General features: G+C 38.8%; 1 protein-coding gene across 5 annotated transcripts in view; it reads left to right on the top strand.

Moving 5' to 3' along the window:
* NCOA7 (nuclear receptor coactivator 7) overlaps nt 1-12,268 on the top strand; it is an 83,843-nt gene that overhangs the window by 59,257 nt on the left and 12,318 nt on the right. For 4 of the 5 annotated variants that reach the window (XM_021547146.3, XM_021547145.3, XM_031504380.2 and 1 more), the window contains exons 4-10: nt 533-612; nt 1,393-1,500; nt 2,256-2,354; nt 3,376-3,501; nt 5,670-5,854; nt 7,287-8,320; nt 9,720-9,888. In XM_021547146.3, coding sequence (XP_021402821.2) covers nt 533-612; nt 1,393-1,500; nt 2,256-2,354; nt 3,376-3,501; nt 5,670-5,854; nt 7,287-8,320; nt 9,720-9,888 — 1,801 coding nt within the window. The remainder of the gene's footprint in view (nt 1-532; nt 613-1,392; nt 1,501-2,255; nt 2,355-3,375; nt 3,502-5,669; nt 5,855-7,286; nt 8,321-9,719; nt 9,889-12,268) is intronic. The other variant, XM_077782233.1, reaches the window with a different exon arrangement.

Here is a 12,268-nt window from a genome sequence, read left to right as displayed (position 1 = left end):
CAGGTCACGAGTGCCTTTTGGGTTGTCCAAGTTTTCTGCAGCTGCAGTGAGTTCTGTGTATTGTAGCTGATAGAAAAAGTCTTCTGCACAAACTTTCTGCTTTCTCTGCCCAACTATACATGCATGCTTTGCAGGACCCTTGGCATACATTTACCTTCAGAGATTAAAGTAGTGTTTAAATATAAGGTACTTGTGAAGTGGTGACTAACCAGTGTTTGTTGTGGTTGTACCAAGGCAGTAGATATACATATATTCACCCGACAGTCCAAAGTACTTGTATCCAGAAGCTGAGCTGTGTAGGAATCACGGAAGAAACCACGTGTATTGCTATGGTATCATATATACATTACTCCTGCAGACTTCCGGAACAATTACTAAACCTGATGTACTTGATGAAGTTTTCTTCCCTTACAATTCAATCTTAAGGCCTAATAGGCATTTTAATATGTCCTCTTGTTCTTCACAGCTGCAATTTGCACATGCTGTAGTAATTTGCACATTCAAATTACTTGAATTTTTTTTTTCTCTTTAGATGACAATCAAAACAAAAGCAATGAAAAGAAAGAGAAGAAGATGGTTTCTCAGAAGCCGCATGGTACCATAGAATATACAGTAAGTGCTGGTGTGTTCATGCTTGCCTTTTGGAAGTGGAGTTGTTGAGGGTAGAGAGGGGGGGCAGCGGCACAAAACTGTAAGCACTAATTCTTTCTCAGTTTGCATTTATTTCATAGGGATTGCCCCCATTGATACCATTCTAATACTGCTGTATGTGGGGAGCTAGGGTCACATCCTGAATCTCTGTTCAACACAGGATTTCTGCCTCCTGCAGCTGCCAGTTCCATTTTTACTTTTGCCTTATGGCTCTCTAATCAAGAAGTGGTTTTGTTATTCTAAAAAATATTCGTATTCTGCAGTGTTGCTTAAGTCATCAAGCACGATAAGTTTGACCTGTGCTTGAGGAGATCTGTTTCTTTAAGCTGGAGCAGAGCAGCAATGTGCTAGCTCTGCTCTGTCCACGTGACCATACAGAGCTTCTGTGGAAGGTGGTATCCCAGCTGGGAACTGCACAAATGCCTGACATGCTGTGGCTGCTGGAGGTGTAGTGAACTTTGCAGTGTATGACCTTCCCCCCCTTGCCAGGCCAGTTGTAAATACAGATGTGCTGCTTTAAAGTTTTAAGAGAAAAGGAGAGGGACATCTGTAACACCTCTACATTTTCTCGACTATATTGTGAAAGAATATTTCTGTGCTTTCTTTTGATACTGGCTTATCACCTAAGCTATTAAATAGATGTCTACCAAGTCTATCCCTGCAAACAGTCTGTTAAATGGGTTTAGTTCATGTGTGGTGCTGTGTTCAATATGGTATCTTAGTCATCAACTCTTTCTGCAGGCTGGAAATCAGGACACCATAAACAGCATAGCATTAAAGTTCAACGTCACCCCAAACAAGCTTGTGGAGCTCAATAAGCTTTTCACGCAGACAATTGTGCCAGGCCAGGTAAATCTTTTATTTGTCTGGGTTTTTTTAAAATACCTGAAACATAATTATTTGCTATGTATTTAGAAGTTTTTTTACTACTTACATATATCTTTCAGGTACATGGATACAAGGATAATGGACAGTAATTTAAAGCCCTTCCTCAAAGTGAAACTCAGTAGATTATTACTTGGAATTGGTGTGATGGGAAAGCTTTGTAATTGCCATATCTGACTTGTAATTCATGTCCTGTCACTAAAACTTAAACATGACTCTGAATCTCAAGAAGATAATTCAGTTGTTCCAAGGGAGTTGGATTATTGGGAAGTCTGGATAAAGGCAATATGTAATGCATTAAACAATTAGAGACAGACAGAAACTGAAATGCCTTTGTGCCATTATGTTGGGTATGAGTCAGTCTCCTGTAAGATGAGAAATAAATGGAGAGAGACTTTTTAGGAGAGTCCTAAATCCTAAAATTTCCAAGACTGGAAATGCAAGTGTGGAGATTAACGCTTCATGGCCATGAGGAGGTTGAAGTGTCTTGATTTGCAGATAGGGAAACTGAGGCACAGAGAGATGGTGTGACTTGCCTAAGAATACCCAGCAGAAAAAAGCTGGAATAAGGAAGTAAGTTTCATTTTTCTCAATGTTTTTAAGGTGTACATTGCAGCTATGAGTGATCAGTATTGTGTTGTCTTTCTAATACAACATAGCTGTATTAGAAACTTTTAAAATTCTTGACTCAATGTTTTTAAATACCTATTTGTATTTAGATTCTCTTTGTGCCAGATACAAGTGCTGGAAGGCTGTCTTCTAGTCCTGGTGCTCCTGTTTCTCCTTCATCATCAGATGCTGAATATGATAAACTCCCTGTAAGTCAAACATGGTTCACTGGTCTTAAACTCTCAAAATATTTTCTGATTTTGAAGCTGAGAATCAAGGCTGTATACAGGCCTTGTTATAATGTCTTGTGTTAAATTAGCTTGCTGTACTACAAAATTTACCATTGTCTTAAAAATACTCCAAATTAAAGGAATTCTGAGTGTGGAAACCCATACAAGTTCAGTTGGGCCCTAAGTCCATTAAAACTACTAAAAATAATGTAGTGCATAATCTTTAAGGAATAGAAAGCTAAATATGAAAAATTTAGTGTTTCCTACTGAAGATTTTTGTGCTGCTCTGTAGTCCAGAGCCTTCATCCTGCACTGGCATCCTTGAGCAGGGAGGCTGTTAGTTTAGTCTGAGCAGTCAGTTCTTTCTAGTTAACTTGTGGTGGTACCCTTATACAGACTTGTCTTCAGACAAGACTGCTGGATTTAATCTTTGTGAAAGGCCTTGGCATAGCTGATCTTTCATTTTCTTTAGAAGGGTGACTGGCCATGATGATTTTTAGATAGCACCTTTAGGCAGTTTAGCTGCCTTTAACGTCTGCTGAGATTAAAGTAATTAGTCATTTCAGATACATCACTAATCAAAAGTGGAGAGGAGCTTGGAGTGAATAATTGTTTAACTTTACGCCTATGCCATCTGCATGGGGAGTCACACCAGTGCTCTGTGAGTAGAGGTCTTCAGTGTAGATGATGTGTCAGGGCAGGCCCTCTCCCTAATGAGAGTGCTTAATTGATTTTCGGTGAGTTGACCTGCCTTGGTGTTTTTTAATTTCTTGCCTGTTATTTGTATGGAGTTTCTTGTAAAGTTACAAGGATGGGTTTTTTTCCTTTTCAATAGAGGATACTGTGGGAAGTGTAAATATACACCTACATACATGACCATTGGTTTTCTTCCTCATGCAAATGGAAAATAATTGTTTGAAGCTGGCCTTTTAGTTTTCAAAAATCTGGAAGTATATGATTCTGGTCCTGTTGCTCTGCACTGAACTTTTTATTTTCTAAGGATGCTGATTTGGCAAGAAAGGCTTTCAAACCAGTGGAGAGAGTCTTGTCCTCTACTTCAGAAGAGGATGAGCCTGTGGTTGTCAAATTTTTAAAAATGAATTGCCGTTACTTCACAGATGGTAAGGTAGGTGGAATCTGATTTTTGGGTATTGTTTGAGATTCTCTTTTGATAAGTGAGAGATGAATACTGGGAGAATCAAACGTGCTTCATATTTTTAAAGAGTGTGAAAGATATGTTGGCTTTATCTATTACTATTGTGTTTGTTGGTATTGTGATAATATGCTGAATAATTTGTTCTTTTGCTTGTGTGTTGCTAGATATACAGAGAGAACTGTGCTTCAGAGTTATGACATGTCAGGATTAGTTTTCCAGTTCCATCAAATTGAGCAACAGCCTTATAAAATGAGTACATGCCAATGTGTTTCATTTATGACGTGAAGATAAATTTTAACTGTTTCCAGAGCAGTGTTTCCAAATATGTTTGTTGCTTCTGCACTTGCTAATCAATGTTGTGCAAGCCTAATAAAAGGATAAATATTGCATTATATAGTCTTTTCTTTCTGTTTCTTGTAACATGGGCCAGGACTGCAATACTAAATTACAGGAGGTGTTTTAGAAGTACAGAGCTTGGGTAGTATTTTAGCCCTTTCCTCAAGGTTTCAAGACACTGTCTTCCTGAACTGCCTACTTTGACATATCTGTCCTTGTTGACTCTGGCTTCAGCAAGCTGTCTGCATGTTCGGGTTTTCAAGTTCTCTGGAATTTATAACACTAGAATGCTAAACATTGTAGTTGCGACATTTTTTTTCCCTTAGTCCTGACTTTTGTAAGATGGATGTGTTTACACTTACAGTTTCTGGCTTCTTTTTGCATTGAGTGGATGTAGACTGTATTTGACAACTCTGCAGTTTTAATGTCTGCATTTTGTAGAACGTAATAGAGGACTACTTGATGTAAATTAGGACAGTACTGTCACTTGCTCTGTGATGCTTGTTAGGTGTAGAGGATACAGATTGCCAATTTTATGGCTGCAGGATGAAAAAAGTAATTTTCAGTCAGAGCAATCAAAAATGAAACGGCTTCTTTGCCCATGTAGCTGAATCCATTGTTGCCTGGCTTCCTGCAGTGGCTGGGTAGGAAGTACGTCCTACTGATGTATTGTATTCTGCCTTCTGGGAAAAGCCTCTGTATTTGTTTTCATTCTGTCACCCAAACACAAACCAAGCTTGAGGACTGAGTCATACAGGAGAAGCAAATGGGAAATACAAAGAGACTTTGCTTTATAAAGGAGCAGGCATTCCTGTGCTCATTTGCCAGTGCCAAGCCATCAGCTTGATAGCTTAACTGCTTTTTAAAAAAGCCTCATAGACCAAGCTTGTGGTCTTTTACCTGTGTATTTATGAGCCTTCCTTGGTTTGTGTTGTAGATGACCTCATATAATTAATAGTACCTGCAGCGTAGACCATTCCAGTTGATCTCTGTCTCTCATTTGTCAGATGTCATGATTTATGTACAGATTCTGAGTTAGTCTGGTGAATTTTGTAGTTCATCTGGAGGAGAAGGTGCAGAGGTGAGACAGTGAAAATATTCTTTTTAAACCTTGGAAAATGGTCAGTTGCCATGGATTGATGCTGAATAATGGCTGATGCAGCAGCCTTTTATCAAATCCATTTCTAGAGCACATTTTGAAGAATTAAATGAGTCCTCTGCAGATGTGCAGAATATGCTTGGACCAATCATAAGAGCTGTTTCTAAGTTGGGAAGAACATGTCTCATATCAGATCCCTGTGTGGAGAAGTTTTTTGCATGTACCTTTGGGAAAGTAGATCAAGGGACCTCTGATGTTAGCTTGGCATAGTAACCTGGATGTTACCATGAGTAAAACTGCATGCAGGTGTGCTGATTGCGTGTAAATTCATGGATCAAATGAAAGTAGATGCATCAATAATAAAGTGCTATGTAGTTTTTTAAAAAATAAATCCACTAATCTGTTTTGTCTGAGAGTAACAATCACATTTTTAGCTTGTAGCAGTCAGCACTGAAAATTGAATAGTTCAGATGTTCTTCCTTATCAGCCAGGAACTTGGATGCTTCTAAGAATTTTTTTTTCTCTCTTTATAATGTCTGACTTGATGCAATTGGAAAGCAAAGTATTTTGCTGGCAAACACTGCATGACACAGTATAAAGAGGCAAGAAAGTGGTTTTTCCTTTGAGGATAGTAGCCTAAAATCCAACACCCAATGATAACTTCCTACATGTGTTGTGCTGACTCTTTCTTCTCCTGTTTTAGGGTGTTGTTGGAGGAGTCATGATCGTAACTCCAAACAATATCATGTTTGACCCACATAAATCTGATCCTCTGGTAATTGAGAATGGCTGTGAAGAATATGGGCTCATCTGCCCCATGGAGGAGGTTGTCTCTATAGCTCTCTACAATGACATCTCTCACATGAAGATTAAAGATGCATTGCCATCGTAAGGAGTGTTCTTCCCTGAACTTACGTTTGCAGATTTTCAGTAAGGGTCATGGAAAAGGGGTGGGGAGTGGGGGAATGGAGGGGAAGAGTTTTAGTGCAACAGAGTAAAGTGCCAGCAAAGGAATGATTCACTTGTGTTGTTCTTCAGAACAACTTTCTCTTTAGAACACTGAAGTGGCATTAAACGCCAGTGGGTCATGAATGTGGGAGCCCAAGTCCAGAGGAGTAGAAACAGTAATTAATAAAAGTATTTGTAATATGCCATGGTAGGGCTCTTGCACTGACCTGTCTGTAGGGCTCTTTTAGTGAATGTGAGGAAGTTTTAGATTTTGACCATTATTGTGTTACCAGGACTGTTCTCAGAGGAGTATTTTGACACTTTTAAAGGTAACACCACCATAGCTGCCATCTTCAGGACTTACAGAAACACCAGACTGTGGAATACTTCTATCTCAGAACCAGAAATGCATTGATGGTTATAATCTGTAATACATTATAAACTTTCTGGGGTGGGCTGCTTTCATTTATGCACAGATCATACACTGCTTATCTATTTGTTCTAAGCAGGATTTTGTTCTTACAGGCAATACCTGTTTGAACAGTGAAATTCATTGAATTTCGCATTTCAAGAAAAACTCCAGATACTTGCTACACTCATTTCTGGAGTGTTTAATAACTTCTTATTAATTTTTGAGTGATGAGGATCTTGTTTCCTAATTCTCATCAGACCTTTAGCAGTAACAAAGAGCTCAAATTTTATGCTGATACGTTTATTCAGAATTTTTCATTTTGAAATGTTTTATGATTGTTTTGCTTTAAAAAGAAATATTTGGGGAAGCCTGCATTCAAACAGTATGTTTGAATAATGGAGACAAATAGAAGAAGAAAGCTACTAACTGTGTTGCCTGTTGCTGTTCTGCAGTAATCGTGTTCAAACAGGATACAGCTTATCTCTGATTTTTTTTTCTCAAAAATACATTTGTACTGACTAGGGAAGCATGGATGGTTGTAGATGTTGACTCATTGTCAGATGTGGGAAATTACAATATTAATATGATTTGAATTAAATTCCAGCAGCTAAATACATGTCCTGTGTTTTTTTGTTATGGAATTTCTGATGACTTGCACATTCTTACTACATGTGTTACATTTCTTTGCCCACGTAGCATATTCTGCCAAGTGGTTTACTTATCTTATTTTGATGTTATACTTTCAGCATTTTCCTCCATTGTCTTCGAAGTCACTTACTGCCAGTACTGTATGTTTATTTTGGAGAAAATTATTTTTTATGAGTTTCATGGTTTACATTAAGTTGATGTTTAGTTTTTATTTTCATTTTTTTTCCATTTCCATTTTGCTTTTAACATCGTCTGTACATCCATCATTTCCCCTGACAGTGACATACCAAAGGATCTTTGTCCTCTGTACAGGCCAGGAGAATGGGAAGACCTGTCCTCTGAGAAAGATATCAATCCTTTCAGCAAATTCAAATCCCTTAGCAAGGAAAAGAGGCAGCAGAATGGGGATGCATCTGTTGCTCTGGGTGCCAAACAGATAAAGCATTCAGATAAGGAAAAGTCTGCTGATTTTGAAGTTCTTCAGTCATCAGAGAGTATGGGCTCAATCAAATCAAAGTCTCTGGAGTTTCCCAACAACATCACTACCACTGAACATTTGGAAAAGTTTGATGCAGATGCAAGTACCAAGGACCCTTCCAGGGAAAAAAATGCTTCAGATACCAAAACCAAAGAAAAATCCTTTCTAGGAGAAGGAGAGGATGACTTCACTGAGCTGGAAAAGACATCATCTCATATGGATAGAGGGTTGGACAGGAAAATCTCAGTAATGGAAGGCTTGCTGGCTGACCCCAGGGACTTGGGGAGAACTAAGCAGCAGGTAACCAAACCTACTACAGAAGTCCAGGAGCACTTGACAGTTGATTCCTTGGAAAAAATGGACAGTGTTGAACCTAAAGCTGACTTAGACTTAGAGCTGTGTGAAAAGCAAGATGTTATTCCAGAAGTAAACAAATGTGTCAGTACTCCAACAGGTAAGGTGGAGACTGAATTGGACACTAAGAAAGAGCTAGAGAAAGATAAACTTATTGAATTTTACCTCAATAAAGATGGAAATGGGTCTCAGTCATCTGAAGATTTACACAAGGCTGAAATCCAGAAAGGGGAAAACAATAAAGCAATTGGCATAGACCTTACACTTAGCTGTTCAAAGTCCCAAGCTAATGAAGTCCATACAGTTAAAAGTATGGAGCTTGACTCCTGCTGTGTTGAAAGGAAAGCACCTTCATTAGAAATCAGCTCAGCAGCAGCAGAGGAAAAGGATCTGAAAGAGTCTGTGGACTCTTCATTAGTACCAGCTGTAGACAAGACCTGTCAAGAAACACAGTTAGACAATCAATCAGAAATCAGACTGTGGCTGCTGCAGAAAATACAAGTGCCAATTGAAGGTAGGTCTCTGGTTATCCTTGTTTCCTCTGAGACTTGGACAGCGTTATGATGGTAACCTTTGAATTGACAGCCTTCTCTAAATTTCTTCTTTCTGTAATACCTGGTCTCTTTTTTACTCCTTGTGTATTTTGATTTTATATTACCTGCTATCTTCAAATTCTCTAAACTTCTAGTTTGATAAATAGCTTGTGTGCTCTTTTCACATTCAGTGATTGCTGCTTATGTAATCTTTACCTCTGCTTGCTGGCTTCAAGAAGGATAGTGAAATGTCATCCAGTTTCAGTATTGGCAGGGACACTTCATGGCCTAGGAAATGTCACTCGGTATTGGTAACCACTGTTGCCTCATTGAAGTCTGTCAGTTTTTTTTCTAATAGTATTCAAGGTGGTAGAGCATTGCTGTGAAAGGGGGCACCAAAATATTCTTGACCATATTTGCATGTGTCTGGTGTCTCTCATGCTATGGAAACCCTTAAAGAAGTGGTAGGAATACATGTATAGTCCTACTGAGTGATCAGTTTTCTCCTGATTGGTCATTGCATTATCAGAAATAATTCAGGCTGTTCCAGGAAAGCAGATACCAGAATGCAATCTCTGTTCAGAGCATGTGCACACATACTGCCATTTTTATGGCAGCCCAGTGCCTCTAAGCAGTAGTCTGTCCTGGAGCATTGATGTGCCTCTCTGGGTATTTTAATGAACCAGTGGACATACCCTTGAGTCAAATCAGGTTGTGGGGGATGAGAAACTGGAAGTCTCTATTTTAAGAACAGTTGTTCTTAAAATGATTTTTTTTTTTCCCATAAGGGTTGGTATTTGGCTGTACATGTACTGCTAAAAGAAAGAAGGCAACTTCAGTGTGACTGAAGCTATAGTTTAATAAGCAAATTTTTTTTGTCACACTAGCAATTTAGGGAGCCTAAACTGCTTTTAGACTTGGCCTTGTCTTGTGCAGATAAAAGGTGCTTGTATGGCTGTGTGACCGACAAGAGTTGGGAAACTAAGCTTTTAGTGTGTGTACGTGTATGTGTGCATGCAGGATTGCCCTTCAGCCTGAGTGGGTTTTCTGGACCCTAACATGTCCCCTTTATTTGCCTGCTTTGTGTTGCAGGCAGCACCCAGCCACGTCATCTTACCTATTTATTTACAGAGCTGTTCTGTACACAGCTGTATGGCTGAGGGGGATACAGGCTGTGACAAAATGGGAATAAATGGCCTCAGTTTAGGATGAACATGGTTTTACTAAACCAGTTGTGCTGTTGAAGTCAGGTGTAATTCTGTGGAAGGATGCCTCTGAGTATTCCTTCACACAAGATTGTTAATCTTTGTCACAGCGTTTTATCAGCTGCAGTATTTTTACTTTCCTGTAAGCAGACTATTTCTCTTGTGTCTTGTTCAGATATGCTTCCTTCAAAAGAAGAGAAGAGCAAGACTCCTCCAATGTTTCTGTGCATTAAAGTAGGCAAGCCCATGAGAAAGTCCTTTGTGTCTCAGAGCACGACCATGTCTCAACAGTACAGTAAAAAGATAAAGCAACCAGAGTACTGGTTCGCTGTTCCTCGGGAAAGGTAAGCTGCACTCCTGTTAGCACAAAAATATCTGTGTGTTACTTTTTAAGTGTGAAGTTCTTTCTAGAGCTAAATCTTACATTACCTACATAGTCCAAGTTGTGCAGTGCAGCAGGGATGCTGAGGGGTGCCCTCATTTCATTGCATGCCATCAACTTAAAACAGTGTTTATTGTTGGTCTAATATGGCTCTCAGTGGGAAGGAAAAAGGGCTCAGATACCACTTGAAGATGGAAAAAGGGATATATGTGCAGCTAACATGTGATAAAAGAACTGGGAGATGATCAGGGTTTCAGCTGTAGTCTAGGAAGTGCGGGAAAGGAGAGCTGGAGGGGCATGGAATCTTCTGAGGTGTCAGAGCTAAAAAAAATAGGCGTTTCACATGAGCAAAGGGCATCATGTGGGAAAAGGGAGACACTCCTAACTAAACAGGTGTGAGGATTTCTCTGATTTATCTTTTGTCTTATTAAAAATAGTCCTTTTGCAGTAAAATTGAGGAACACAAATGTTTTCCTGTAGATGTGTAATAATGCATAAATAGTACTCTAGAAAAAAGCAAACCAACAAACTAGAGAAGTGGAAGTCTTTGATTTTCCTCGTAAATTACCCAAGAATTTTCACTGGCTGTGAAGAATCAAATATGTGATCCTTTTTTTTCGCAGAAGGCAACTAGATCAATTCTCTGGTCTGTTGATGAACCAAAATTGGTGATTCTTGTAAATTAGATGCCAGGAAGGAGGAATCTGAACTTGTGATCCATCTCAGAGATGCTCTTTCAGATGCAGTAAATTTTTTCAAAATAATTTTTATTTAATAATTTTAATTTAAAATGTGTAAATGTGTGTTGATTTAAGTGTTTCTATTTTTTTGTGGTTTGAAAAGGAGTGTTTTGATCATCTGTAGTAGTGTGGAAGTTGCTGTCTTGGAACAATTCCTGGAGGAGAGGGAGAGGTTTAATCCAGCTCGAATGTGGTCCTTGGGAGAATAGCTAGATAGCTTTTGGTTTGCTTGCTATCTGTGGATCCCAGTCCTTGGCTCCTCAGGGATTGCAAAAGGATGGGTTCAGAAAATTCTGGGTTGAAGTTTGAGTAAATACTTCAAGGAGTGGGAGTGATGAGTTGGAGTGATGCTGTAATACAACACAAAGTCAGGTAGTGCTTTGGGGATAGTGCATAATGAATAATGCTGCTGAGCTGCCTGAGATAATCTCTAATCATTGCTGTGTGTAACAGGTAAATCTATCAAGCTTCTAACCACAGACTTGGAAAACAGCTTTCCTGGTTGTCCTTTTATGAGCAGAAACTTTCTGAATGGTGCGCAGACCTGATATAAAGTGAAGTGTTGACAACTGGTTTCTACTTGAGTTTTTACAATGAGAAAAAAGTAACTTCTGCAATGAGCTGCTGTAGCAGCACCTGGCCATGCTGGCTGACATACCAGATCTTTGATGTCAGGGCTGCTGTTTGGATCTTGATCAAAAGTAATGGTGAATGACTGGTTGTAAGTTTCAGTCTTTTTAGTGCTATTCATGCCTGTTTTAACACCCCAGAATTGCATGACTGATAAAGTAGAACTTGGAGCAGAAATTAAATGTGAGACACATTTCTTTGTATTAATGCCAGGCATGTCTTGGCCTCTTGAACAAGAAGGTGTTTTCTCCAAGCTCTTGGATGCTTTCCCAAAGCAAAACACAACACTTACTACCTTCTGAGGATATTCTTGAATCAGTATTGTGTGGAATATAAACATAAGTGTTGCATCTTGAGAGTGACGTGAAAAGTAGGTTGTTTGGGATAGCTTTGCCATGTATTTTAGACAAAATATGAGATAATTCACTCAGTCTAATACCACTTGGAATGCAATTTATATTCATGTGTGAAAATATCAATAATAACACACTCATCTTGTTGGCCTCAAAGCAGCATAAATAAAACACTTTCTCCAGTCCAGTCACAGTAGCTTGTGCAGCATCTTAATTTTTTGTCATAATAAAAAACAACAACAACAACAACAAAAACCCAAAATAAAAATCAAAAAAAGTGTCCAAATTTGGAGTGAGATTGTGAAAAAATTGGTCTGCATGTCTATATTTAGTGTAAGTTAAATCTTCCTCTGATTTGCTTTTAGTTACATTTTTTCCATGATCATAGTGTTTGTTGTTAAAATAGCTTCTGTCATCAGTTATGAAAATGGCTCCAATTTCAGCCTGGTCCCATAACTCACAGCTCCTAGCAAAGCTGCTCTTCCATATGTAGGCTCCAGCTACTTTCTGGGCCCAGTAGTATTTTGACCTTTTTTTTTTTTTTTTTGGAAGCCTCTGGAAACTTTGTTAACACAGAAAGAATACTTTTAGGCTGATAGTCTTTATAAAGGCACTAAAT

The sequence above is a fragment of the Lonchura striata genome, chromosome 3 (assembly GCF_046129695.1).
Source record: "Lonchura striata isolate bLonStr1 chromosome 3, bLonStr1.mat, whole genome shotgun sequence".
NCBI lineage: Eukaryota > Metazoa > Chordata > Aves > Passeriformes > Estrildidae > Lonchura > Lonchura striata.
This window is presented reverse-complemented; position numbering and strand designations above follow the sequence as displayed.